Source organism: Melanerpes formicivorus, unplaced genomic scaffold, assembly GCF_026170545.1.
Source record: "Melanerpes formicivorus ecotype bairdi unplaced genomic scaffold, bMelFor1.0.p_v2 SCAF_35, whole genome shotgun sequence".
NCBI lineage: Eukaryota > Metazoa > Chordata > Aves > Piciformes > Picidae > Melanerpes > Melanerpes formicivorus.
In genome coordinates, this window is record NW_027142387.1 from 275,687 (window position 1) to 302,935 (window position 27,249).

At 40.1% G+C, this 27,249-nt stretch overlaps 1 protein-coding gene across 1 annotated transcript in view; it reads left to right on the plus strand.

Annotated features, from left to right (window-relative positions):
* Positions 1–372: 372 nt before the first annotated feature.
* Positions 373–27,249, plus strand: part of CNTNAP2 (contactin associated protein 2) — a 1,101,400-nt gene continuing 1,074,523 nt past the window's right edge. Inside the window, exon 1 of the mRNA XM_068156823.1 lies at positions 373–570. Within this exon, the coding sequence (XP_068012924.1) occupies positions 474–570 (97 nt within the window). The 5' untranslated portion in view covers positions 373–473. The remainder of the gene's footprint in view (positions 571–27,249) is intronic.

Consider the following 27,249-nt stretch of genomic DNA (forward strand, 5'->3'; position numbering starts at 1 on the left):
ATTTTTCTCTTCTACGATCCTTTCTATTTGATACTTGGTGGTGCTTTTTCTGATTTTGTTTCGGGGTTTTTGTGTTGTGGGTTTGTTGTTTTTTTTTTCTTGGGGGGGTGTTTGTTTGGTTTTGTGGTGGGGTTTTTTGTTGTTTGGTTTGGGTTTTTTTTGTTTTGTTTTGTGGGTTTTTTGGTGTGGTTTTGGTTTTTTTTTTTTTTTTTTTTGCCCCCCTTCCTTTGAGAAGGAGCACAGACACGCAAACACAGAGATAAAAGTACCGGGACTTATATTGCTGCTGCAAGCCAGAGACAGCAGACGAAGAGGGGGGCTGGCTTCTACCCCAAGGTAGAGCCCTGCCCCTTTTACCTCCTCACCACCTCCTCCGAGAAAGAGAAGGAGAGAGAGCGAGCGAGGGGCCAAAGTGGAGAAAAGCAGGTCTTCTGCGGCTGGCATTTGGAGTACAGGGAGCCAGGAAGTGAAGGATGGTTGTGGTTACCCGAGCTGGCTGCAGGGCAGCTCTGTTCCTCTGGATTTTCAGCAGCATCAGCTGCAGAGCCAGGACTGCTCTGCCTGCATCTCGTAAGTACCCTTTTATCAGAAGCAGGCAAAAACTCAGCCCTGCAATAACTCAGAGAAGATTTCCGACAAATTGAGAAGGTTGATTTTCTCTCTCTCTCTTTTTTTTTTTTTTTTTTCTCTCTGCTGGTGAATCTTTGGTTTGGTTCTCTGTGTATCTGTGTCTGCGTGCACTGGGGATCGGTGCTGTTCACAGTGCTCCCCAGCAGATCTTCCTTAGTGTAGATGATTTCAGTGGTAGCTGGTGTGGAAAGTTGAAATACCTGCTCTATAGTATAGTCCTGGTTCTGCAATGGAGTCGGGGGGGAGGCGGGGAAGGGGGGTGGTTGTGGAGTGGAGAATCAGAAAGAAGCTGTTCAAAGTTTGGGGATGTTTTTCAGTTGAGATGCTTTGGTTTGGTTTTTCTCACCTCCCTCAGAGGTATGTAATTTGCATTTGGACATAACTCACAGTTGTGTGAGGGTAAAGAAATGTGAGCAGTTCCATAACTAGTGTTTTACCAAAGAGAAGTGAGACAAAATTTTGTCTTGTTTGAAGAGGAAAGAATGATGAGGAAAGGATGAGAGGAAACTGAGCTAGGACAGCTTCTCTTCAGAGTGAAGTTTTGTTTCCCATAATAAAATGAGAAAAGGTATTTTAAAGGTGACCAGCAATTGCCCCCCTGGGGAGGCAGAAGTAGTGAAGAAATGATCAAGCATCAGCTGAACTTCAGCACCCGTACAGGACCCAGTTGTGCCAGCAGTGTTAAAATGACAGCATAGTCATCAGCTTCAATGGGTGTTAGATCAAATCATCAGCGCTGTGCTGAGCTGTACTTTCCAGCAAAACATTTGCAGGTAGATGTCAGTGTTAAGTATTTGGTTGTTTCTCTTCAGACTGTGTAAAGCATTTGCCATTTCCAGAGTGGCTTTGAAACGCACGCTGAAATGAAGGAGAGAATCCTCAAAACCAGACCTTGCTGTTGACTTCCCCTGCTGTTTATAGGGGAAAGGAATGTCCTGAGATGTCACAGATAGATGTGCTGAGATTGTCTGCATGTGAACAGGGGCTACTGACTTATTGTAGCATGTAGTGTATATACTGCATAGAGATCCATTACATTTATTTGTTTCCTTGGGGGCAGGACTGAACAATGCAGTGTGATTAGGGAACTGGAGCACTGCTAGACTTTCTCAGTGGGTTTCTCTCTCAATTATCACCTGATACCTATAGAAAAATGCAATAATGTCATTGTTTCAGGATTTGCTTACTCTTGGACATTTGTTTCTGTATCAACAGAATGTACAGTAGTGTCTGCTTTGTAGCCAGGTCTCAGGGGCTGTCAGAAGTTCAGTTATTTTTCTACCTTTGATTTAGGAGAAATACTGATCCTGAGGTTTACTGCTTAGTTTTGACTGGCTATCTAATTTTTCGCCTGAGTATTATTTTTTCGTGGCATCTCAGAACAGGAGTATGTAAAGGGGCAAAAAAAGATTTGTGACTTAGGTTGTCAGATGTTAGTTCTTGGAAAGCAAAGTTCCCTTTACTGCTTTTCTGTAATAAGATTTCTGAGCTTTTTTTGTCATTCAGTAACTAATGGCTATATGTTTAACTTCAAAATTACCTACAGTGGGTTCATCCAGCAAAGAAAATCTGATCACCTAACAAACAAATCTTTAACTTTTTATAGAAGTTAGTTGAGAAGTTAATGGTTCTAGAAGCATCACTCTAACCAGAAATTATATGGATAAAGGAGGTATATAATCTTAATTACAATTTGCATTGGCATTCTGACTTTTTTCTAGTATTCAAGGATTTCTTCATATGAATTCACCTTCCAAGAGCTTATAGACTACATTGCTTATGTAATGTATAGCATTTTATCTGAGTCACTTCTGAAAGTGGAATGGAGCTGGGTTTATTTGCTGGGAACAGAAATATAGCTAGAAGTACATGTCAGCCTTACGTTTACAAAAGGATTGTTCACATTGCAGAGCATGCTCAAAATTCTTAAGATGTGCTGGTGCTTGAGAGGTGGTGCCAGGGTAGGAACTCAAGTGCTGTGTCACAGTGTTTTGGTGCACCACTTAGCTGGTTATTCTGCTGCACACTTCAGTATACAAACTGGTCACAATACTGGGATTGCCTGTCTCTTTTTAGGCAGCTGCTTGGGAATGGCATTGGAGCATTTTCTTCTCCTTTGACAAGAGAATGCACTTAAGGTTGTGTTGTTGGGTTTTTTTTACCCTCATCAGCTGACTTGGAGCATCGTACTGGGAATACTTCTGGAAAAATGAAAATTTGTGTGAAATGCAAAACTGATTTCCAGGCAGTTCTGTTTTCTCCTCCATTGCTATTTTGTTTGGACTTTGAAGTAATTAGCAGCAAATTGATTCTGCACAGTATATATTTAGGAAATCTGCAAGATTCATGGGGTGCAATGAATTATGGACTCCTATATGTAAGCTTGCTATTCAATATTTTCTCACAGTCTGCTTGTGCTGATGTAAAAAAAAAAAAAATAAAATAAGAGTGTTTGGAAAGAATAGAACTGGACATCAGTTCTGTGGATATGTTGCATCTCAAATGTTTGTTTACTTTGTAAAGTCAGTAAATCTCTCTCTACCATTAAAATGATGTCTCAGCAATACTGATTCAGAAGTGATGGTGTTGAAAGCTTTGCATTTCATTCAGTTTCATCTCAAAGTGGGTGTTGAAAACCTACGCTGTAGTATAATAAACATACACTGCGATACAGGATCACACACACTGATACTCAGTTCTTACTCTAAAAGTCATTCCTAGTCACATTCTCGATACATTGGCAATAAATTCTTCCTATTCCTGCATATTTTTTTTTAATAAGCATGGAGGGATCAAAGCACTCTAACTTCCAGAATCAAGGCTAATGAACAGCTCAACCAGGAGAGGTCATCACAAGATAAAAAGTAACACGGAAAATACAAATTTAGCGCTTTCTACTCTTTTACGTGGCTTGGAGATAGATGATCAGAATATGACTATAAGTAGAGTAACTTTCACTTGTGTTCCTGTCAAAAAGCACACAAAGTGGCAATCTTGTTCCCTTCATGTTAAAGGGATTTAGCATGGGATTATCTGCTTCTCTGGGAAAACAACTCACTTAGAGTAATTGTCTTTCACAGCCAGTTTGATTTGCGGCTGTCCATGTGCAGTGCAAACCTGATCAGTAGAGAACTATTAAGATTTCCAGTAGTGATACTTCCAGTAAATCCTGTGCCTGAAGTTGAACCCCATTTTACAGTAGCCGATGCAGAAATCAATTGAGAGGCAGGTATAGTAAGTTATTAGTATTTGTGTGTTAGCAAAATTAGGCATTTTTTTAGCTTTGACTGGTTGGTAGCCAAGCTTGAGTAAGACAAGTGTTAAGTATAATGTCCCTTTTGAAAGAGCAAGGCATTAAACAAGAAACTTTTCAGGAGTTCTAGACTACAGAGAATTTGAGAATCTATCTTTCTAGTTAGTAGTACTTGAATACTGGGTAGATGGGGATGTCATATGCTCTTAGACTCACATTCATGGATTATCTTCCAGATAATTTTTCAAACTCAATGGCATTTTGTGAAAACTCTTCAATTCCAGTTGTGTTCTTGTTGCAGCTGATTAACATTTCTTAACTTAGGTGCTGTTGTCTAGGTGATATCACAGAATTAATTTCAAGTATAGCAGAACACTTTCATGTGGGTTTAATATTTAATCATTTTTCTTACCCTTGGATACTTACAGATTACTAAACTTTTGAACTGAGGGCCTAAGTTTCCTTTAAGATTTCTTAACAGTAGTTATTCCTTTTAAAACAGTTTAGCTATGAATCAGACCAAACTTTACTTCTATCAACCTATAACATTGCTGTTATTTATACATCTCTGCTCCAGGTATACATTTAGACATGGGCTTTACATCACTATGTAATAAAATTGACAGTCAGTAGGTGAACAAGTTTGGTTGTTACTTAACAATATTGAACTGAGTTACTCAATGTGACTTTTTAAAGGAACATGATTTTCCAGGAATAATACATTACTTTCAGTGCACATTAAATAGTCATATATGTTTCTGATGTTATTCCCAAAGTGGTGACAGCAAATAAAGCCGGGCTTGGTGTTGAAAAGCCAAAGTTTCAAGTGGTCCCTACCTTCTGTGTATGCAAGAAAACAGTCAGCCCCATTGCAGAGGGATCTCTTCGTGCAGAAATTCTGATCCAAGGTTTCATGTGGTCACAGGGCATTGGATAAATTGCAGATGTCATTGAATTCATGTTTTAAAGGCTGGGTTTTTTCTTGGGTTCTTTTTGCTTTGTTTGTGTTTTTAGTGCTTTAGTAAGTGGTCCAAACTGACAGGAAGTTTGGAAGTGAAGATAAAGGGTAGGAACTGAAAACTTGTTTCTGAACATTGGCTGTTTTGTTAGCAAGGAAAGGAGAAATATTTCCTGAGTGCTACTATTATTTTTTTCTTTACTCACATACTGTTAACACATCTGAAAGATTGTTTTAGCTGACACAGTTGTGACAGGAAATTATATGTAGAATTCATAGGTTCACAGAATGGTTTAGGTTGGAAGGGTCCTTAAAGATCTAGTTCTAATGTGCCTGCCATGGGCAGGGATACCTTCTACTAGACCAGATTACCCATGGCCCCATCCAGTCCAGCCTTGAACACCTCCAGGGAGGGGGCATGCATGACTTCCCTGAGCAACCTATTCAAATATAACTTACTAATCAGACATACCTATTTGGAAAACTTGCATCCTGACGGATCTGTGACAGGCAGCAGATTTTCTTATAGGAGTTCTTACAGAATTTCAATTTGGGTCTCTAAATCTTATTAAGCAGTAGGTCTCCCTTTGAATGTTTATTAATTAATTCCAGCAATATTTAGTGGTAAGACTTTTAATGCTTGGGGCAGTAACACACTGCATGGGAGTTTTCTACATTTTTTTCTACATAGACAGAATCTTATCTACCTCCAGGCAATCTGACTCATAGATCAGACATGAGATAACCAGTTAAATCCTGAGGTGTGCTACTACCAGGTCTGTATCTCCTAAATATGAATCATACTTAGTCTATCAAAATACAGTGACTTGTAAATGTGTTTCAGCTAGAAAATGTCAGAGCAGCAACATCAATCTCTTTCATCAGATGACCCAACTTTGGTGAAATTAGTGCTAATTCAGACAATGCAGTTTAGTGTTGATATTTACCACATGTCATGGGTTGTTCCTATTTCTTGGTTATCATTTCTCTGGTAAGCTTATAAAACACTGCTGTTCCTTTGTAAGGAGGTGATCTGTGGTTATCAAATTCACCCACTTACTTAATGTGGAGCTCCAGCCTGGGTTTCCTTTGTGAAAGAAAGATCAGCCTGTACATTTTTCCAAAATATTTTTCATTCTCTGCAGTTCATATAAACAAAAACAACCAACAACAAAAAGCAAAACATATATATATTTATTGTATTTACATCTGTGGCATCTAAAAATTCATCAGTGTGAGTCAGACAAATCTCATCATATTACATTCAGTTGTTCACCATTTAGGTAATTACATATAATTAGATTTAGATAAGACATTGGGAAGAAATTCTTCCCTGTGAGGATGGTGAGGCACTGGAAGAGGTTGCCCAGAAAACTTGTGGAGGTTCCAAGCCTTAATGTGTTCAAAACTAGGTTGGATGTGACTTTGAGCAATCTGGTCTGGTAAGTGGTGTCTCTGCCTACAGCATGGAGGTTGGAACTAGATAATCTTTAAGGTCACTTGCAACCCAAACCTTTCCAGGATTCTCTGAGCACTTATTTCATTTTGTTTGACTTCACAATTTTAAAGAATACATCAAAATTATAGCAGTGTTTAGGAAGAATTAATTTGATCAGGGCGTGATCTCCAAAATCCAGATTAAAAAGATTCTTCTTTGAAAGTTTAGGAGGGTCTCTGGGACAAAGGTGCACTCTAGTAGCTTGAGTCTTCTTCCATTGAAGGAAACAAATAGTGCCACCAATTTTAAGAACTGTGTGGTTTCAGGTTTTGTTAGTGAGAAGTTCATGATTCAGTCCATTGGTATGAGATAATAGAAATGATTAAAAGGTTCTTCAGACTTCATCCTTTGAACTAATATTGATTTTATCTGTATTACACTTCATTTATTCAGCTACTCTATTGGCATTGCTTAGGTAGATAATCTGTGACCACCAGCTAATTGCAGAACATGCTAGATCTCTAAATTTGGTGGTGTAGGAAATTGCAGTAATCAATTCTTCTGAGCCACTTGCAGTTCAGGCTTTAGAGACACCATAAATGTAATGAAAGCATTCCCAAGACTGATGTTTGGCCTTTTCAAAGAGCTCAGGCACATCTAGGTTTTGATAACTTTACAGTTTACAACCAACTTTATAAAGTTGAGAAGTCCCTGCCTGAGAAATTGTCCCAATATTCATGCCTTGCTGTACTAGTTGGCCATCTCTTATTTGTTCCTTCAACTTGAACACTTTAATTCAAAGAAAAGGATATTGGCATTCACATTTACCTCTTTTCTCTGCCCCAAGGAAACTCTAGGTGTTTTGTTTGTTGAGGTTTTTTTAGCTTTCCAACCTCTCATAGAGGAGGTTCTTTCAGACATTTAACCTGAATGGTCACACTAAACCCAATGAGAAACTGAAAGATTTATTTACACTTACAGTTCTTAATTTGATATTTAATATTTATCAACATTTAAATTATTTATCAAATATTTTATTTTCAGCTGTGTGCACACTCAAAAAATGTTTTAAATAAATCAATGACTAAGATTCACTCAATGCAGCTGGGAACCTTGTTGCCAGTTTTGCATTGAGTCAGTATAAGCTCAGGTTAAGTTATAACTTTAAATGCATAAATAAAATAAGCAGCTAAAAATATTTCCTAGTATCCAGAGAGCATTTGAACTGTTCTAGCCAACGGATTTTCCATCCTACAAAGGAATGAGTTACTTTAGAATGAACATTTTTCATTTCTTTAGAATATTTGAAGTTCCAGTTTAAAGGGACAGTAACATTTTCTTGCAGATATCCAATGAGCTGTGTAGCTCTGCTCAGGGAAGTTAGCCCTGCATGTGCTATGTTTCTCTCTATTCCCTGTGTTTCTCAAATGTAGGCATTATCTGCCTAGGAGCATTTTTTTTGCTTCATATCTGGAAATATCCCACTGCCCATTTTATTTATCACCCAAATGGTTCTAAAGCCTTGGCTATAGGTCTGAAATTCCTCAATCATCTTGTATAGTTACACTGATTTGTAAAGCCATTGGAAACCAAGAATTGAGAGGGAAAGCATATAGAAGATCAGGAGGTGAGCTTGAGGAGATTGCAAGGGTCTATTTCCATAAGGGGTAGCCACAAATTTGTGATGGAAAGCTTAGAATCATAGTATGGTTTGGGTCAGAAAAGCTTGCCAGCGAGGGGGAAACCCCCCCCAAAAAAAAACCAACACAACAAACCACCACTACTGCCATGAAAAATGGAAGCTTGAAAATATATGGGCCTAATGCAATGGGGTGCAACCCAGCAGGCAGGGGAATTGCAATGTATTTTAGGGGTTTGTCTTATATACTGGATTTAAATGTCCCAGCTATAAAATACTCAAAACACAGTTTGAAATGCAGTTAAATTGGGATGTGGTATTACTTCCAGTTACACTTATGGAAATAGGAGCAAGACTATGGTTGGAGAAAAGCCTACATATTAAACCAAAATTCTTTAATTTGCACCCTCTTGACCTGGTTTTCAAATAAATGCCTTCCTAGGATGTCTAGACTCCTCCCAGATTGTTAATGAGACCTACAAATGGCTTGGAAATGTTTTCATTGCCCTGAATGCATCATCTTTATAAAGGTATTTGATTTTTATATGTAAAAGTTAAAAGTAATTGCTGCCTCTATTGTTCAGTACAGTGGAAGAAAAAAAGGAAGGCTGAAGAGAGGGTTGTCTTCCATATGACGACAGTGACATGTTTTCTTTCTGCTCAGGGATGAGGTAGAGAGTGGCTTTCCCTATGCACAGCATTAGTTTTGCATTTGGAGAAAAGTCAGCTTCTGTGAGAAATGGAATCAGAGGACAGGCTCTGTTGGCTGCATGCTCCCAAGCTTCAGCTGGCTGCACTCTCAAATGTGTTTCCCTTCAGTCTTACATCCCAAAAATTATGCTGCTGGGCACACTGTCAGGCTTATGATGAATGTCCTATCTGCTTTTTCCCTGCTATGGCCAAGCTGTTAGAAATGATAGTGGAATTCCCTCCAGATAAGAGATGGTATCCAACCCTGTTTCAAAATTACACATGACCAGACCACACACCCATTTGCTTCTGCTCTTAATTTATTTGCTGTTTTTCACATATCTCCTTTCTCATCTTATTAATCATCTTGCTCCCTGCCTTCTCCCTACCCTTTCCTCCAGCAATAAACTGATTCCACTGACTTCTCTTGGATTTCCATTGATTTGTCACTATATCAAGTAACTGTCTGAGACTGAAAGTAAGTGAGATTGTTTCCATTGATTCCTGATTAATCCAGCCCCATATGAAAGCTGGGTGCACAGGCAATGACTGAAATTCCTTCACTGCTTAATTGCTGTGCCAGAATCCTGGCATGTTAAATCAGACAATCAGGTATTATGGATGAAGTTAGGATTAATTTTTTCCCCCCAAACCAATGATTAGAAAATCATTATAAAGGAATTATTTTATTAGCTCTCTTTGTGGTTACACTTACAATAAACTTTGAGACTTTAGGTGAGTACAGGGCAGATATATTATACATATGGGAAAATGGTGTCAAAGGAATGCTGTGAGGGAAGTGTGGTCCAAACCTACATATACAAGGAATCACAGAATGGTTTGGGGAGGACCCTAAAGATCATTTAGGTACAAACCTTTTGCCATAGGCAGGGACACTTGCCACTAGACCAGACTGCTTGAGGCCAGTCCACCCTGGTCTTGAACACTTCCAGGAAGGGGTATCCACAACTTCCCCAGTCAACATATTCCAGTAGAAAAAAATTCTACCTAATATCCAGTCTAATTATACCCTCTTCCAGCTTAAAGCCATTCCCCCTCCTCCTATAATAGCTTCCAAGGCCATGAATGATCACTGAACAGAGCTGTGAGGGGAGAGGTTATTGCTTTCTACAGCTCCTTGAAGGGAGATTTTAGAGTAGGGTTGTTGATCTTTCCTCCCAAGTATCAAGTGATAGGCTGAGAGGAAATAACCTCCAGCTGTGCCAGGAGAGGTTTAGATTCAATATGAGGAAAAAAATGCCTTTAATGAAAGCATGGTCAGGCATTGGAACAGGTGTCCCAGGGAGGTGGTGGAGTCACTGTCCCTGGAACTGTTCAAGGGATACGTGGACATGGCACTTTGAGACATGGTTTAGTGGCCATGGTGGTGCTGTGTTGATGGTTGGATGTGATATTAGAGTTGGTTTCCAGCCAAAACAATTCTATGATGATGTGGTAGGTTGTGTTGCTGCCTTCATCTTCTTTATACATCATAAAATCTTAGAATCAATGAACAGAAGGGTTTTGGTTGGAAGGGACCTTAAAGATCGCCTAGTTCCAACTCCCCTGCCATAGTCAGGGATACCTCCTACTAGACCAAGTTTCTCAAAGCCTTGTCCAGCCAGGCTTTGGATGCTTTCAGGGAAGGGACATCCACAGTCTCTTGAGAAACCTGTAACAGAATTCTTTCTTCTATCTTGCCTGAATCTACCCTGGTTTTGTTTGAAATAATTACTTCTATTCTATCACTACAAGCCCTTGCAAAAAGTCCCTCTCCAGCTTTCTTGTAGACTCCCTTTAGATACTGGAAAGCTACTTATAAGATCTTCCCAGGACCTTCTGTTTTCTTCTTGTTGCTGAACAACTCCTCAGCTTCTGTTCACTAGAAAGCTGTTCCATCCCTCTGATCATCTTCATGGCTCTGTGCTGGATACACTCAAACAGGTCCATACATGTCTTATGCTTGGGACCCTACAGCTGGACACAGCACTCCAGGCAGGTCTTAAGAGAACAGAGAATTGCCTCCCTGGACATGTGGGACAGGCTTGTTTTTATGTAGCTGAGGATTTGATTTGCTTTCTAGGCTGGAATCTCACATTGCTGTCTCATACATAATTTTTAATTTGGCATCAACATCTCCAAGTCTTTTCCACAGGTGTGTCTCAATTCATTCATGCCTAAGCCTGTATTGATGTGAGATTTCTCTGAGCCAGGTGCAGGACCCTACTTGGCCTTGTTGAACTTCATGAGGCTCACAAAAGATCACTCCTCAAGCCTGTCCAGGTCTCTTTGGATGGCATTCCTTCTCTCAGACCTATCAGCTACACCACTCAGCTTATCCACCTTTGCTGAGGGTGCACTCAACTTCACTGTCTGTCACTAATAAAGGTATTTAACAGTACCTGTCCCAGTACAGACTCCTGGGGGACACCACTCATTGCTGATTGTCATTTGGAATCGAGCTGTGAACTGCAACCCTTTGCGCATAGCTATCCAGCCAATATTTATCCATCAAACCTGTATCTCTCCAGCAAAGGATGCTTTGCAGGGCCATGTCAACAGCCTCACAGAAGTCCAGGTGGATTACACCAGCAGCTCTTCAGAATCCAAACTGCACAAGATGACAGGGGAGGCAGAAACTGATATTAATGCACATCTGCTCTTTTGCTGTGCTGTAAATTTGCCATCCCAGCAAAACTAGCAACAAACCCCCCAAACAAAACAATAACAACATAAAAACCCCACATTCAAAACATTAAAAACACGAGGATGCTTAGAAAAGATGTATTTTTTTACAATCCCATGTTGATTTGCACAAGCCAGGCCAACAGCACCCTGGCCTGGGTCAGCAGAAGTGTGGCCAGCAGGACCAGGAAAGTGATTGCCCCCTGTATTCAGCATGGGGGAGACCACATCTTGAATACTGGGTTCAGTTTTGTGGCTCTCACTGCAAGACAGATATTGAGGTGATGGAGTGCATCTGAAGAAGGACAACAGAGGTGGTGAAGGGTCTGGAGAACAGGGCTGGTGAGGAGCAGCTCAGGGAACTGGGGTTGTGTAGCCTTGAGGAGGCCTCTGCAGCTCCCTGAAAGGAGGTGGGTGTGAGGTGGGAGTCAGTCTCTTCATGTGTAACAAGGCACAGGATAAGTGAAAATGACCACAAGTTGTGTCAAGGGATGTTCAGGTTGGATATTAGGAAAAAATTATTCACAGAAGGGGTTCTCAGTCACTGGAACAGGCTGCCCTGGGGGGTGGTTGAACCTGTCCCTGGAAGCATTTAAAGATGTAGAGATGTGATGCTGGGGGACATGGTTTAGTGGTAGTGACTTAGCAGTAGTGGTGGGATTGTGAACCCCAGGTACAGAATCAAATACAGAATTAACAAGGTTAGAAAAGACCTTTGAGATCACCCAACACCATCTAATCAACTAAACCATGGCACTAAGTGCATCATCCAGTCATTTTTTTAACACTTCTAGTAATGATGACTCCACCATCTCTGTGGGCAGCCCATTCCAATGGCCAATCACTCTTTCTGGGAAGAACTTCTTCCTAACATCCAGCCTAAACCTCCCCTGGTGCAGTTTGAGACGGTGTCTTCTTGTTCTGATGCTGGCCACCTGGGAGAAGAGACCAACCCCCACCTGGCTACAACCTCCCTTCAAGTAGTTGTAGAGAGCAATAAGGTCTTCCCTGAGTCTCCTCTTCTCCAGGCTAAGCAATCCCAGCTCCCTCAGCCTCTCCTCACAGGGCTTGTGCTCCAAACCCCTCCCCAGCTTTGTTGCCTTTCTCTCGACACATTCCAGCAACTCAACGTCCTTCCTAAACTGAGGGGCCCAGAACTGGATAGAGTTGAAAAGTTGGTCTTAATTACACTTACCATATTGAAATTTTTATTAAGTTCTAGTGTCTAGCAGCAGTGTTAGTTCGAGTGGCTTGTGATTTTGCAGGTCACCTCCTTCAGTACCTGCACACTCTTTCAGTCTTTTGGCATCTTCTTTGTGCTCTAAGAGTAACAGAAAATCAGCAGGAGCAATACTCGGAGACCTTCTCAGGTAAATGTTGGCCTGCTGGGTTGAAACTGTCTGGCCTTGTTAAGCTTCTCTTTAACATCTTCCTCAGGTTTTATTAGAATGTGAATGGTTTTGTTGCCATGCTGGGATCTGACTATGCAATCTCATTTGTTTTCCTTACCCTGTATGGTTTTTTTTTTGTCCTTTCTATGTGATTGGCAATTTAACCATTTCTGTGTAGCAGTCTTTGAATATGGATCCTTTTGCTTCTCATCACCCCTCTTGCCTCTGATTAAAAAAACAACCTGAAACTAACACTGTTTGGTGGTGGAGGTTTTCTGTTTGGTTTGGTTTGTTTTCTGTGTGTTGCATTAAGCCTTGTAGTTTTTGCTTATAGTTTGTGTGTTTCTATACTGGTTAGTTTGTGATTTACAGAGCCACAGAATGGTTGAGGTTGTAAGAGACTGCTGGAAATCATCTTGCCTTGCTCAAGCAGGACCATCTGGAGCTGGCTTCACAGGATATGTCCAGAGAGCTCCAGATACTCAACATCACTGCTTTTATCTCTTCTCCAAAGAGCCTCTCCACAGGCAACCTGTGCCAGCTCAGCCTCACAATGAAAAACTTTTCTCTGGTCTCCAGGTGGAATATTCTGTGTTTTAGTGTGTGCCCACTGTCTGATAGGTATGGAATGGGGGGCTTGAACTAGGTGACTTTTAAAGGTCCCTTGCAACTCAGTACACTGTGTCCAGTTCTGGGCCTCTTAGTTCAGGAAAGATGTTGAGTTGCTGGAACGTGTCTAGAGAAGGGCAACAAAGCTGGGGAGGGGTTTGGAGCACAAGCCCTTTGAAGAGAGGCTGAAGGAGTTGGGCTTGTTTAATTTGGAGAAGAGGAGGCTCAGAGGAGACCTTATGTCTACAACTACTTGAAGGGAGGTTGTAGCCAGGTGGAGGTTGGTCTCTTCTCCCAGGTGGCCAGCACCAGAACAAGAGGACACAGTCTCAAGCTGCACCAGGGGAGGTTTAGGCTGGAGGTTAGGAAGAAGTTCTTCATAGAGAGAGTGATTGGCCATTGGAATGGGCTGCCCAGGGAGGTGGTGGAGTCACCATCACTGGAAGCGTTTAAGAAGAGACTGGATGAGGCACTTGGTGCCATGGTTTAGTTGATTAGATGGTGTTGGGTGATAGGTTGGACTCAATAATCTTGAAAGTCTTTTCCAACCTGGTTAATTCTATTCTATTTTGAGATCAATGAGATACAGAATAAAATAGGTTGCCAGGGGGTTGGTGTCACCATCCCTGAAGGCATTCAAGAAATGTGTGGACATAGCACTTCAGGACATAGTTCAATGTCCATGGTGATTTTAGGTGGATGCTTGGACTCAATGATCTTAGAGGTCTTTTCCAACAGAAACAATTCTATGATTCTGTGGGCCTGTCTATCAGACCAATCTTTCTAGACCACAGAGATGTTATCCTCTTTGCTTTGGTGGTGGGTGCTGTATCATTACTTGCATAAAATTTATTACCAAAACCTTCTCTCATACTTATATAGAGCGCCAGTAATTGCAACCAATTCCAGCAACATTCCATTAAAGGAATTTCAGGATATCAGAGATGAGGATTTAGTGCAATGCACTTGGAGGTTTCTCAGTTGTATTTGAGATACCAGCTATTTATCTTCAGTGGCTCTTTGAAATGAATCTTTCTGCTTTTCCATATAAAACTATTTGCAATGAAAAATAGTCCTTACAGCTGAAAGACTTGAAGTTGTCTAAGTTCTTCTTGGGTAATTTAAACTCTTAATATTTAACCATGCCAAGGCATTTAATAAAATGACAGTAGTTGGAACTTTACAATAGGAAATATTTCAGGTACTGTGAAATATTTCACCTCACTTCCATCAGTCAACTTCTCTTTGAGGATTAACATTGATCACAACGTTATTTTCTGTGGCCACATCTTGAAGAGATGAACACAGACATAATTTTGTGACTGACACTGAAGGTCTGTGGACTTCAATTTTATTATCTTCAGAAAGCTTTCTTGAGCTTTCCTGGAGTTTCCTCTCTAATTGTCCAGTTTAACTGAAACTTATATGGATATGAGTATGAAAAAAAGAGATTGGAATAGCAGGAAAGTGTTACCAGACAGGGAAACTTTCCTGAAGAGAACCTTTGTGAAACAGACCATTTTTTTTTCCTGTTAATAAAGAAGGCAGATCAAGTTATTATGGAAATAGTGACAAATTCCTGGCAAACTATCATGACTAGACCACCTGTGTGGACATATGTGTAGATAATGAGCTAAGTTAGTTCATTTTTTATTTTCAAGAACAGAATTTTAAAGCTCAATATATTTTAGCAAAATACAAAGTTTGCTGTTCCTGCAGAGCTTAATATATTAACACAGACTGTCCGCTTCACCTACAAATAGATCCAAACAAAGCAGTGCCCTAGACCATACAATTCCTGTATTCAACCCATTGAAAAAGCTACCAAAGAGAAACCTCAGCAGAAATTACATTGATGCTACAACAAACAACCAAATGTATACCAAACATTTCACAGAGATGACATCTTACAGTAGCTGCCTTCTGCTGACCTACTTTTCATTTGGAAATATGATTACTCTCATCTGATCAAATTGTAGGCTGTGGAAGAAATGTGCTGCATTATGAGCTGCATCTTCAGATCCCCTCATCTTTCTAATTTTTTAGAATTCTATGAGGCAGCTCAGATTCTGAGGCAACTCTGTGATTCTGTTTTGAGGGCTCAAAGCAGGAAGGAATGATTCTCAGAGGACTAGCTCTGGTACATAAAACTCAGTAATATTAGAGAGTAGGCCACTCCTTACAGCTTGTGTATAAACATCTTTTCCCACCCTCTTAGAAATGAATGGGTGTTTGTGTTGCTTGGGTTTTGTTTTCATCCTGTATTTATTTCTTTCCTACTGCATGTTGTTAGGTTTTCAGTTGATCACATGGATTGGAAAACTGCAAGGCACACAATGTTCTTCGTGCAGGTTCACTCAAATAATGATGGAATCATGGAATCATGTTGGCTGGAAAAGACCTTTAAAATTGAGTCCAACTGTCCTCTAAATCTACCAGGACTGGTGCTTTAACCCCACTGCTCTGCCTCTTTGAAATTCCTCCAGGACTGGGGATTCAACCACCTCACTGAGGAGCAGGTTTCAGTCTTTGAGAACCCATTTGGGCAAGAAGTTTCTTCTAATATCCAACCTAGACCTCCCCTGGTGCATCCTGAGGCTATTTCCTCTGCCCCTATCACTTGTTACTGACACCCACCTGGCTCCAACTTACTTTGAGGGAGTTATAGAGAACAAGAAGGTTTCCCCTCATCCTTCTGTTTTATCGGCTAAACAACCACAGTTTTTTCAGCTACTTCTCAAAAGGCTTGTTCTCTAGACTCTTCACCAGCTTCATTGCCCTTCTCTGGACCTGCTTCAGCACCTTCATGTCCTTCTTGTAGAAAGAGCCCCAGATCTGAATCCAGTATTTGAAGTGTGGCCTCACCAGTGCTGAGTAGAGGGGGACAATCCCTTCTCTGGTCCTGCTGGGCAAACTATTGCTCAACATTTTAAATACCCCTTCATTCTGCAATTAAACATCTGTTTCTTCCAGAAGATTGTATAGTGCCTGTCAGAATCATGCTCTAGTCTATGACTAGACCACAGACTACTAAAAACATGTATGACTATCAAGTAGCCCCATCAAATCATAGTTTACCCTTTGTAATACAAAAGGGACCCAGGTTTTTCCATCCTTATTCATGCTGAATGTCACCTACTAGGTCATGAGTCCCACGGCTCTCACACAGTGAGGTACTGGTCAACAGAAATCAGAATGGCAAAAAGTACAAAAAGTAGGAGTGATTTTTTAACATAGTCCTTAGTAATAAATCAGAGAACACTGTTCATTCTTCATAAGTTAGTGACTGAAAATGAAAAGTTTAGACTTTTTAAAAATAGAATTACAGGTTGTGTTTGGTTGGATGGAGGTTAGAGTGATATAAAAATGAAGAATCCTGTTTGCTTTAAGTAAATTGTTATGGGAGTAGAGAAGTGCAGAGAGATGCAGGGACATGCTCTGCCAGGTGTGCAGTGCTTTATGCTAATCTGCTGCAAGCTGGGCACTTTTCCAATCTAACAAGAGCTCCAGGGAGCCTACCTCTCATATCCCTGTATTATCAGCTCCTGAGGAAGCTCTTGCAGTGAAGTGATTTCAGTAGTACTTTCAAGATGCTGCAGGAGTGTTTCTATAGCCCATTTTCAAGCCCCACCCTTAGAGTGGAATGAGCTAGAGTTCCTCAAGCATCCTGAATTCATCATTAATGAAAGCCAGGTTATGTAAGAGAAATCAGCTCTGGAACACAATATAGAAATGATTGTTGGGAAGGTTATAGAAACAAGCAAAAAAAAAAAAAGTGTTTAATTAGCACTTCAAATGTAACAAATGAAGAAAGGTAGAAATGTCTATTATTTATTTTTTCAGAAAGAGACATTTAAATCTTTTATGAAAAAACAACCAACCAACCAAAAAAAAACCCAACAAAACTAAAACAAAACAAAAAAAATCCACAATCGACCAAAACAAAACACAGAAACCCCAAACAAGAAAGCCCTATGATTTATAAACTATTTGGGGGGATTTCTGAACAAATGAATAAAATCAGCCTGACTTCCATCCCTAGGAAGGTGATGGAGCAGCTCATTCTGGAGGCCATCTCTAACCACAAAAAAGAAAAGAGGGCTATCAAGAGTAGCCAACATGGATTCACTAAGGGGAAATCTTGCTGGGGAAATCTTGCTTGAGTAATCTGATAGCCTTCTACAAAGGCATGACCAAATGGATAGATGGAGAGTAATAGATATTGTCCATCTTGAGTTCCTCAAGGCTTTTGATACTGTCTCCCATAACATTCTTGTAGGTAAACTCAAGAAAAGTAGGCTAGGTGATTGGACCATGAGGTGGACTGGGAACTGTCTCAGCAACAGAGTTCAGAGAGTTGTGATCAGTGCTGCAGAGTCCAGTTAGAAGCCTATGGCCAGTGGTATTCCCCAGGGATCAGTAGTGGGTCCAGTTTTGTTCAATATTTTCAATGACTTGGACCAGCAAGTTTCATAATACGAAACTGTGAGGTGTGGCTGGCACCCCTTTAGGCTGTGCTGCCATCCAATGAAATCTGAACAGGCTGGAGAGCTAGACAAAGGGGAACCCCATGAAGTTCAATAAGGACAAGTGCAGAGTCCTGCAGATGGGGATGAATAACATCAAGCATCAGTACAGGTTAGGGGTGATCCTGCTGGAAAGCAGCTCCATGGAGAAAGGCCTTGGAGTCCTAGTGGACAGCAAGTTTTCCATGGTCCAGCAATGTGGCCAATGGCATCCTGGGGTACATTAAGAAAAGCATGTCCAGCAGGTCTATGAAGGTTCCTCTCACCCTCTACTTTGCCCTGATGAGACCACACCTGGAATACTTTGTCCATTTGTGGGCTCCCCACTTCAAGAGAAACAAGTATCTACTGGAGAGAGTCCATTGGAGAGCTACTAGGATGATTGTGAGACTTGAACATCTCTCTTATGAAGGATAGGACAAGGAACAATGGGTACACACTAGAACACAGGAGGTTCCACCTCAACATGACGAGACACTTCTTTACTGTGAGGGTGATGGAGAATAGAATAAACCAGGTTGGAAGAGACCTTCAAGATCATTGCATCCAACCTATCATCCAACACCACCTAATCAACTAAACCATGCAACCAAGCACCCTATGAAGTCTCCTCCTGAACACCTCCAATGATGGTGACTCCACCACCTCCCCAGGAGCCCTGGAACAGGCTGCCCAGAGAGGTTGTGGAGTCTCATTGGCTGGAGAATTTCAAAATCTGCCTGTGTTCCTGCGCACCTTGCTCTAGGTGCTCCTTCTCTGGCAGGGAGGTTAGGGTTGATCATCTCGAGAGTTCCCTTTGAAGCCCTAATATTCTGTGAAACAAATGAAAAAGAAATCCAGCTTGATTTTGTCTTTGCTTTGGAGGTATTGGGGGTTTTGTTGTTGGTTTTATTTTTTTTTAATTATTATTATATTTCCCACCCCCCCTGAATCTTACCCCTTTCCTTCCAAGCTAAGCAGAGGGTTTAGGTTACCAATTTCTGTGTTATTCTGACTAAACTACCCTTTTTACCCCTTCTACCTCCCCCGTCCCATAAAGCCGCTTTGAAACTCTTGCGTTCTGCGAGGTGCAATGACGATGCTTTCTGCACATTGCCCTCTCTGTGTCTGAGGAGTGAATGTGCCTGTTTTTCTCCATCATGAAAACTATGGATCTTTTGCTCTCGTTTTCTTTCCTTACCTCTTTGTCAGTAGGTCATTGAACAAATAGAAGCTGAAACAACATCAAACAGATGAAAAAAAAAAAGAAAAATCAAAGCTGTGCTTGGAAAGAGTCAATTAACTCCAGAACAAAGATCTGCTCAGTGGAACTGAGAAATGTGAAAATCAAGGCCTACTTTTATCAGATATATTCTTTGGAAATCTTCTTTAATTACACTTTAAATCGCCCCTTTTTTATGTGTTTCTTAAATAATAAAGGCCAGCAGGATGAGACACTGCAGCAGGTTGCCCAGGGAAGTTATGGATGTCCCTTCCCTGGAAGTGTTCAAGGGGACAGAGAAGCTGTGGATGTCCTGTCTTTGGAAGCATTCCAGGTCTGGTTGGATGGGGCCTTGAGCAACCTCATTTAGTAGAAGGTTCCCCCTGCCCATGGCAGAGGGGTTGAAGCTAGATGATCTTTAAGGTCCCTTTCAAGCCAAACCATTCTGTGATTCTCTAATATGCCAACAGCAGAAGGAAAGTTTGACATCAGAGGCAAAGGATTGACTTGTACAAGTAAAATAATACTCAAGTTTTAGCTTTCCCTTGTGCATGTCAGTCCTTTAATGTTTTGCTGTTTCCACTTTCTTTAATGAGAGATTCCTGAAGAACAGTATTTATAACCAGACTTTAATCCACCAGCTATCATGTCCCTACTTATTGCAGGGGTGGATGGTTCCTTTCAACCCAAATTATTCTATGATTCTGTGAATGCCACGCTCTGGAGGTTGATATGCCTGAAAAAATATGGGGAACAAGAATGGAGTGGTCCTAGTGCCCTAAATCATCCCTTCATATGTGCAAGCATTTTGTAAACATTTCTCTGTGAGTTCTGGTGAAAGGTTTCATAGCAGAGTAGGAGGTAGCTCAGAGCTCATGCCTCAAGGCCACGCAACACTGCTGCTTTAGCCCCTGCAGATGTTTGACTGCAATAAAGTGACTCTATTTCTCTCTACTCAGCTGTGATGTCTTTCCCTCTATGTTCAGCAAAATTAAAATACATTTTCAGTGCACAGAAGACTCTCAGTGTCCATCACTATTAATCACTTTATATTGAGCCATGAAGACAACTTCTGTTGTTCTCAAGTGGTTCTGAATATGCCTCAGCACTGAATCAATGTCCAGTGAAGAGATCATAGAATCATAGAATCACAGATCCTTATCCTGTTGGTGATTATGAAACCCTCACTGAATTCTAAGAAACTATGTGTGAATCTCTACATTTTAATGGATGATGTAGGTAGATATCGAGCAAAGGAAAAGACCAAAAGACAGGATGAGGGTAGGTAGGACAGTCAGAATAGCACACCACCTCCACAGACCAAGAACTATCAAAAAGTTGGTGCTGGACCTTCTTGTTGCAAGATGTAAAGGAAAGGTATCACTGATAAAGGGTGCCCTGAAGAATGTTGGCACTCAAACTTGTGGAGCCAGCCAGCATTTGGTAACAGATACTTGGATGATATCCTTTATATTACAAAATAACAACAGGACCCTGATTTCTTTGAGTCCCCATTTTCATTTGTATTGCAGTGAACTTGAAGAGCTTCCAGCCATTTCTCTTCTGCAGGCTACTGCTTTTAACTTCTGGCAAATGTGTCTGTTGCTGGGGGATAGAGTTTCCAAGAAAGCTGTAGGAATGATGAAAAACTCTTTGTTGTGGACTTCAGAGTATGCGTACTATTAGCTTACATCTGTCTGACTCATTTCTGTTGGGCTTGTCCTCTGTGCCAGCAGAAGATTGATGCAATCTGTAATGCTGGTCTTTTCTCTTGTGTAAGCCACTGATTTAAGTGGGCACTGATGAACTAAATGGACATAATATCAGCATTAAAATGTGACTATTTTTTTGTTTTGTTTATTTAAAAGTCACTTTGAGATTTGTTTTGTCTTCTGTTGCCATAATATTGCATGCTGTTCTAGCTAACCGAAGTAGCACGGTTGGTGTTTTTTTTCCTTCTCTGCAAATTTTAATTGATAGACTTAGGATAATAAGTAGGGTAATAGTATGGAGAAATAGAGAAGAGAGAAGTTGATAAGAAATGAAGCAATTCAGATGGCTGGTAATGTTAAAGAGAGATAGTAATTATTCTCCTCTGATAGTTACATGAAATCTGACTGATGTTTCTCTGAACATAGTAAATGAAGCATGTTATTTTTCCTTTTGTCTTTTGGAGTTATTTTGCAATGTGCTTGTAAATTCCTAGGAAGCATTAGTGTACTGTACTGTGAGTTAGAGGCTTATAGTTATGTTAACTTTGTTTTGCATGCTCCTTTCTCTCTGCACGAATGCCATCTGTCCCAACCAGATTATGGACTGAAGTTAATTTTCTTTGTTGTGTGAACAGATAGGGACTGCAGAGCTGTGAGCTTTAAAACAGGTCTAGTAGAGAAGATCCTTCTTGTCTTCCTTTATCTTCTTCCTTGCTCTGCTGCTACTCCTCCCCCTCTCCTTTTGATCTGTTTGCTGTCAATATATCAACCAACCCCTTATTCTTCAGAAGCAATTGTAAAATGCTTTGGGTTGGAAGGGACCTTTAAAGATCATATAGTCCAGCCCTCCTGTCATGTGTAGGGATGTCTTCAACTAGATCAGGTTGCTCCTGTCCAACCTGACCTGGAATGTTTCCAGGCATGGGGTATCCACAGCTACTCTGGCTAGCCTGTTTTAGTATCTCTCCACTCTGTGTAAAAAATTTGTTTGTTAAATCCAGACTTAATCTAGCTATGTTTCCTCTAGGAAGAATAGACAGCAGCAGAAAATAGGGGCTTAAAGAGGCTAGAGGAAGATGGTTGGTTGATTTAGTTACAAGGAAGTAATATAATCTTTTCTGATAATTTCTGGCTTGATCTCTGTATTGCTTCAAAGCAGAAAGAAAGATTTCATTTGACTCTTAGGGCTGGTAGGCATCTCTCTGGTTTCTACATATAATTACTTGTTACAACACAATGAGGGTGCCCAAAGATGTGAGGGAGGTTCCATCCCTGGATAAATTTGGAAGTTAGACTTGATGGGGCCCTGGGCAGCCTGATCTAGCTAGAGATGTCCCTGCTGACAGCAGGGGTTTGGACAAGATGATCTTTGAGGGTCCTTTCCAACCCTGATGTATTCTACGATTCTAAGTCAAGTTCTACAGAAATGGCCCTCCCAGTCTTCACTTGCCTCTTTCTCTATATTTGTAAAGAATATTCTTTTCAGAATTCCTTTTGTCGTAGAGAATATTTATATTCTCAATTAAAACAATCACTTCTCTTTGGCTGCTGAAGATTTACCTTTCCTGAAATATCAGCAAAAGCATTGTGGCTATTATGAAGCACGTTCAGAGATGGGAGTTGATTTTATTTTTCTCCTCACTGGGAAAGGAAATTGCTTTTAGTTTTATATTAAATCTGAAATGTGGTAGCTCAAAGTAGGCAGTTCTCATCATGTGGTGATGCCATGTGTGTATATCTTGAGGGGGTTTTGTAAAGGGCAAAGGAACTCCCTTTCTCATAAATGCAAGGCAGTGTTGATCATTTCAAAGCAAAATCTACAATATCAAGGAATCTTTCTGATGGAAACCCAGAATGGCATGATCATTCATGTTAATGTTGACCTTTTATGTAGGCTGTGATGAGCAGATAGAGGAAAAATTATCTTGCAGAAAGAAAATTAACTGGGTATGTCGAGCTATTTTCCTCTGGAATATAAGTAGTTGATAGTAAGAGCGACTTATTTTTTTACTGACTGTGTTTCACTTTTAGAAAAGTCAGTAGTCTTGTTTGTCTTGAAAAATACTGTGAAAAGGCAAGTGCAGGACTGGAGTCACTGTGCTTGAAAGTGCCTAGAGAGGGAGCTTCTCTGCTGAATTCCTGTAAGTTTGAAATCTCGGATGTTAGCTTACAACGATAGCAGATGATTCACTGTACTGTGTGTCTAGTTGTAAGGAATTCTGTCTAGTGAATCAAGATCTAAGCCAACTCACAGACTTTTGGATATAGAAGCTTACACAGGTACCTCATTTGGGAGTGTCCATCTCATTTATACAGTTGAGTCTTGCAAAATACAGTTGCATAGAGTGGGGACCAGGTAAGCCAGTTCTGATTTTATGAAGCAGGGACACTCAAAATTACAGGAACACCACAAAACCAGACATATAAAGAAAAAAAAATATTCTAATGAGTGAGGATTCTGTCCACAAACTTATGGCATAAAAGTTCCTTTTACTTCTGACCAAGTCTAGAAAAGTAAGACACAATCAAACAAGAAACACCTAGAGATAGAAGTACTGAAATTTCAAACATGACTCAAATTCAAAATTCAGGGGAGTGAGGTGAGTCTTTCTAGGTCAGACATGTCCTTGCATATGTTCCTACCTTGTTGTTTTTTTCTGAATGCCTGTTCCTGGATGTATTTAAATGCCTTCCAGATACGGTGCTCAAGGAATGGTATAGTAGCAGTCATGGTAGAGTTAGATAATGATTGGACTTGATGGTCTTGAACATCTTTTCCAATCATAGTGATTCTGTGGGTGTACATATAGTGTTCCTTTGAATTGTTTAAGATTCTTCATGTCATATACACTGTACAGTGTTGATGTAGGAAGACAACCCCTAAAATATTGGCTGCAAAGATCAGCTCCACAAAAAGTGCACAAGTAGTTGAATAAAAGGAGATCGATGTAAAATCAAAGAACATAAGACTGTCAGCTGAACTGTAAATGAAATCATAGTTATGAGAAGCCACAATTGTTCCAAGTCTGCTTGTAGGAGTGAAAAGAATCTATTGACAAATGTCTGATTTTAGCAGAAGCTGCTAAGATAAGCAGAAGTGCTGAGACTTGCTCAGAGAATTTTCCATGGACTTTCAGTGGCACGCCTGGCATTTTATCACCATTCATACATTTAAGACAATACTCAACTTCCCAAGAAGAAAAGTGTTGTTTAAAATATTAACCTATTATTTGTCCTTATAAATCAGTGTATGCCATGCTTTGCTTTAATAACACTGGTTACAGAAAAAGATGAGCATGCGGTTATGATGGATCTCACAGTAAGTCAGAAGATAAAGATATAAGTGCTTCTAATAACATACAAACCATATGCATCAAAGGAGAAATGGGGACTGGAGTTATTTTTCAGCACTGGTATTTAATGCTTACAAACTTTTGTTTTCTTTCTTTCTGATTTCCTTCTGCCCCAAGCAGACATTTCAACTAATTTAACTGAAAATAATTACATCATATAGAATAGAATAGAATAGAATAGAATAGAATAGAATAGAATAGAATAGAATAGAATAGAATAGAATAGAATAGAATAGAATAGAATTAACCAGGTTAGAAAAGACCTTTGAGACTGTCGAGTCCAACCTATCACTGAGCACCATCTAATCAACCAAACCATAGCACCAAGCACCCCATCCAGTGTCTTCCTAAACACTACCAGTGATGGTGACTCCACCACCTCCCTGGGCAGCCCATTCCAGTGGCCGATCACTCTTTCTGTGAAGAACAACTTCTTAACATCCAGCCTAAACCTCCCCTGGCACAACTTGAGACTGTGTCCTCTTGTTGTCCGAGCTTCCAGTCCTTTGATTCTGGCAGAGAAGCAAGAGGGGAAAAACAGACATAGAATCATAGAATTGTTTATGTTACTAAGATCATCTAGTCAAACAGTCAACATACGACTACAATGGACATTAAGCTGTGTCCCCAAAGTGCCATGTCCAAATGTTTCTTGAACAACTCCAGGGATGGTGACTCCATCACCTCCCTGGGCAGCCTTTTCCAATGCCTGACCACTCTTTCAGGAAATAAATTTTTCCTGATGTCCAATCTAAACCTCCTCTGGAATAATTTCAGGCCATTTCCTCTTGTTTTGTCACCTGAATTCTAGGGGCAAATCCATAGCAATATCTGAGATTGAACCATAAAGAGCTGAAAACATTTAAATACATTTGGCCTGATGTTTTTTTTTGGATAAAAAGGATGTGGACACCTTAAGGGCAAGGATCAGAACTTCCTTCTGTATAATGTTTTTGATACATTTCAGGCAAGATTTAATGGACTAGCAGGCACATTTACAACACACAAGTCATTTGCAGCTGAGGTGTATAAAAATCTAGTATAAAGGGGAGCTTTTCTAAAGCAGTCCACAGTCTGTGGGTGAAGACAGAGGACCTGAAGCTGCTTGGTTCCCTGCAGTTTTTATTGCGCATAATGTGTGTTGACCACTTTTGTAGTTATAAATGGAATAAATATTAAAACCATTTCTAAGAACGAGCATGCACATGCGAATGCACATCTGGCCCTGTGTTATATATGCCTTTAATAATAGAGACACTGATGTGCCTAAATCTATGTTTGCCACACAACTGATGGCAGCAAAAATATTCCATGATGAAGCTCAAGATCCTTTTTAGAAACAGTAAAACTTTTGTATACCATATTAAAATAGGCGAACCTCATTGTATACAGTGAAATATCCCTTAGGTCTTTAAGGAGCATTTATGGTATCTGAGTTTTGTAGAATAGCAGCCTAAATTTTCAGAGAAGGAACCTGGTTCAACCACAGTTTCACTCTTCAAATGTAAGCTTTGTATTGTTCCAGATTTGTTTAAATTGAATTTAATGTACATAATTCATAGATTCAGAGAATCATGGAATGGTTTGGGTTGGAAGAGACCTTAACGATCATTTAGCTCCAACTCCATGCCATGGGCAAGGACACCTTCCACTAGACCAGCTTGCTCAAGGCCTCATCCAGCTTAGCCTGGAACACCTCCTGGGCGGGGATATCCACAGCTCCCCTGGGCAGCCTGTTCCAGTGTCTCACCACCCTTGTTGTAAATAATTTCTTCCTATTATCCAGTCTAAATCTACTTTCCTCAAGCTTCAGTACATTCTCTCTTGTCCTATCACTACAAGCCATTGTTGAATGTCCCTCCCTAGTTTTTTTGTAGGCTTCCTTCATATACTGGAAGGCTGCTGTAAGGTCTCCCTGGAGTCTCCTTTTGATCAGGCTGACAGATGGACTTCATACCTAGAGCCTAAGTTCCTGGGAATAACTCCTCAGCTAGTGTAATTTCTGTAACTGGAGTAATTTCATGCTTCAAATAATAAGGAACCTTACTGTCATAAACTTTGTGAAGATAGGGAAAAAGATAAGATGGAAATAACAGAGACTGAATTCTAGGGACATAACAATAAATAAACACCAACAACCTTACTCAAGGCTGAACTTTTAAACAGGTATTTGCTGATGATTTCACAGAAGTAGGAGGGGAATTAGAATAGTACAGTGTGCTTCACTGTCTGCAGAAACAGGGAGAATAGAAATTTGGATATTTAAGAGTTTATTGATTTCATTTATTGACTTTCTGATGGAAATATCTGGTTGATTTCTAGATAGGACGAATCTGTCATAAATTAATTCTTACAGATTTTTCATTCCAAAGGTTATGTGCTGTTCAAGTCAGATAGAGACACTGATTTGTCTAATTGGTACTGAACAAGGAATTGTAGAACACACAAAATCTGTCTGTCTTAATCACCTGGTTAGAATTGTTTTAAAAGGCAGCAAATTAAGCAATGAAATGCCTGTGATGTGAATGGCACCCAGACACTAGAGCTGTCAGTTAATTTCTAGTTTTCTTTGTTAAGTTTGACTTTTTGGTTGACATCAGATAGTTAAAAAAATATATAGTATCAAATTTAATTAATTGACTAGAAACTCAATCTGTAAAAAGTGGATACTTTAGGGAATGATATTTTGATATCAGAATGGCTTCAGGTCTTTGAAAGCTTCCATAGATTTAGATCATTTGAACTAGTGGTCAATATCTTTCTCCAGACCAACTATAAATTATTTACCCTCTAGTGTTCATTAAAGCATCTGCACTTTCAGTCCATAAACTCAGCAGAGTAAGATGCATCCCACAGTTTTAATAGTTATTAATACATGTTCAGTTAAAAATGTTTCAGTCATTGATCTGCAAGTCAGAATGACTCCTGTTTTATAATGGATTGGCTGTCCATATCTTTCTAATTTAAATTCATGTTATACTTGAATTAAAACAGATGCCTTGATGATACCAGATTGCATAATACAAACATTAGCTCCAGAAAGCCAGCTTTCTTGAAGCAATGGAACTGTAACTGGTTTGAAGAGATGCTTTAGCTGCACTTTGGTCACACTGAAAAACCTAGAGTTTGTGTGATTTGTATATGATCCCTAAATATATATTCAG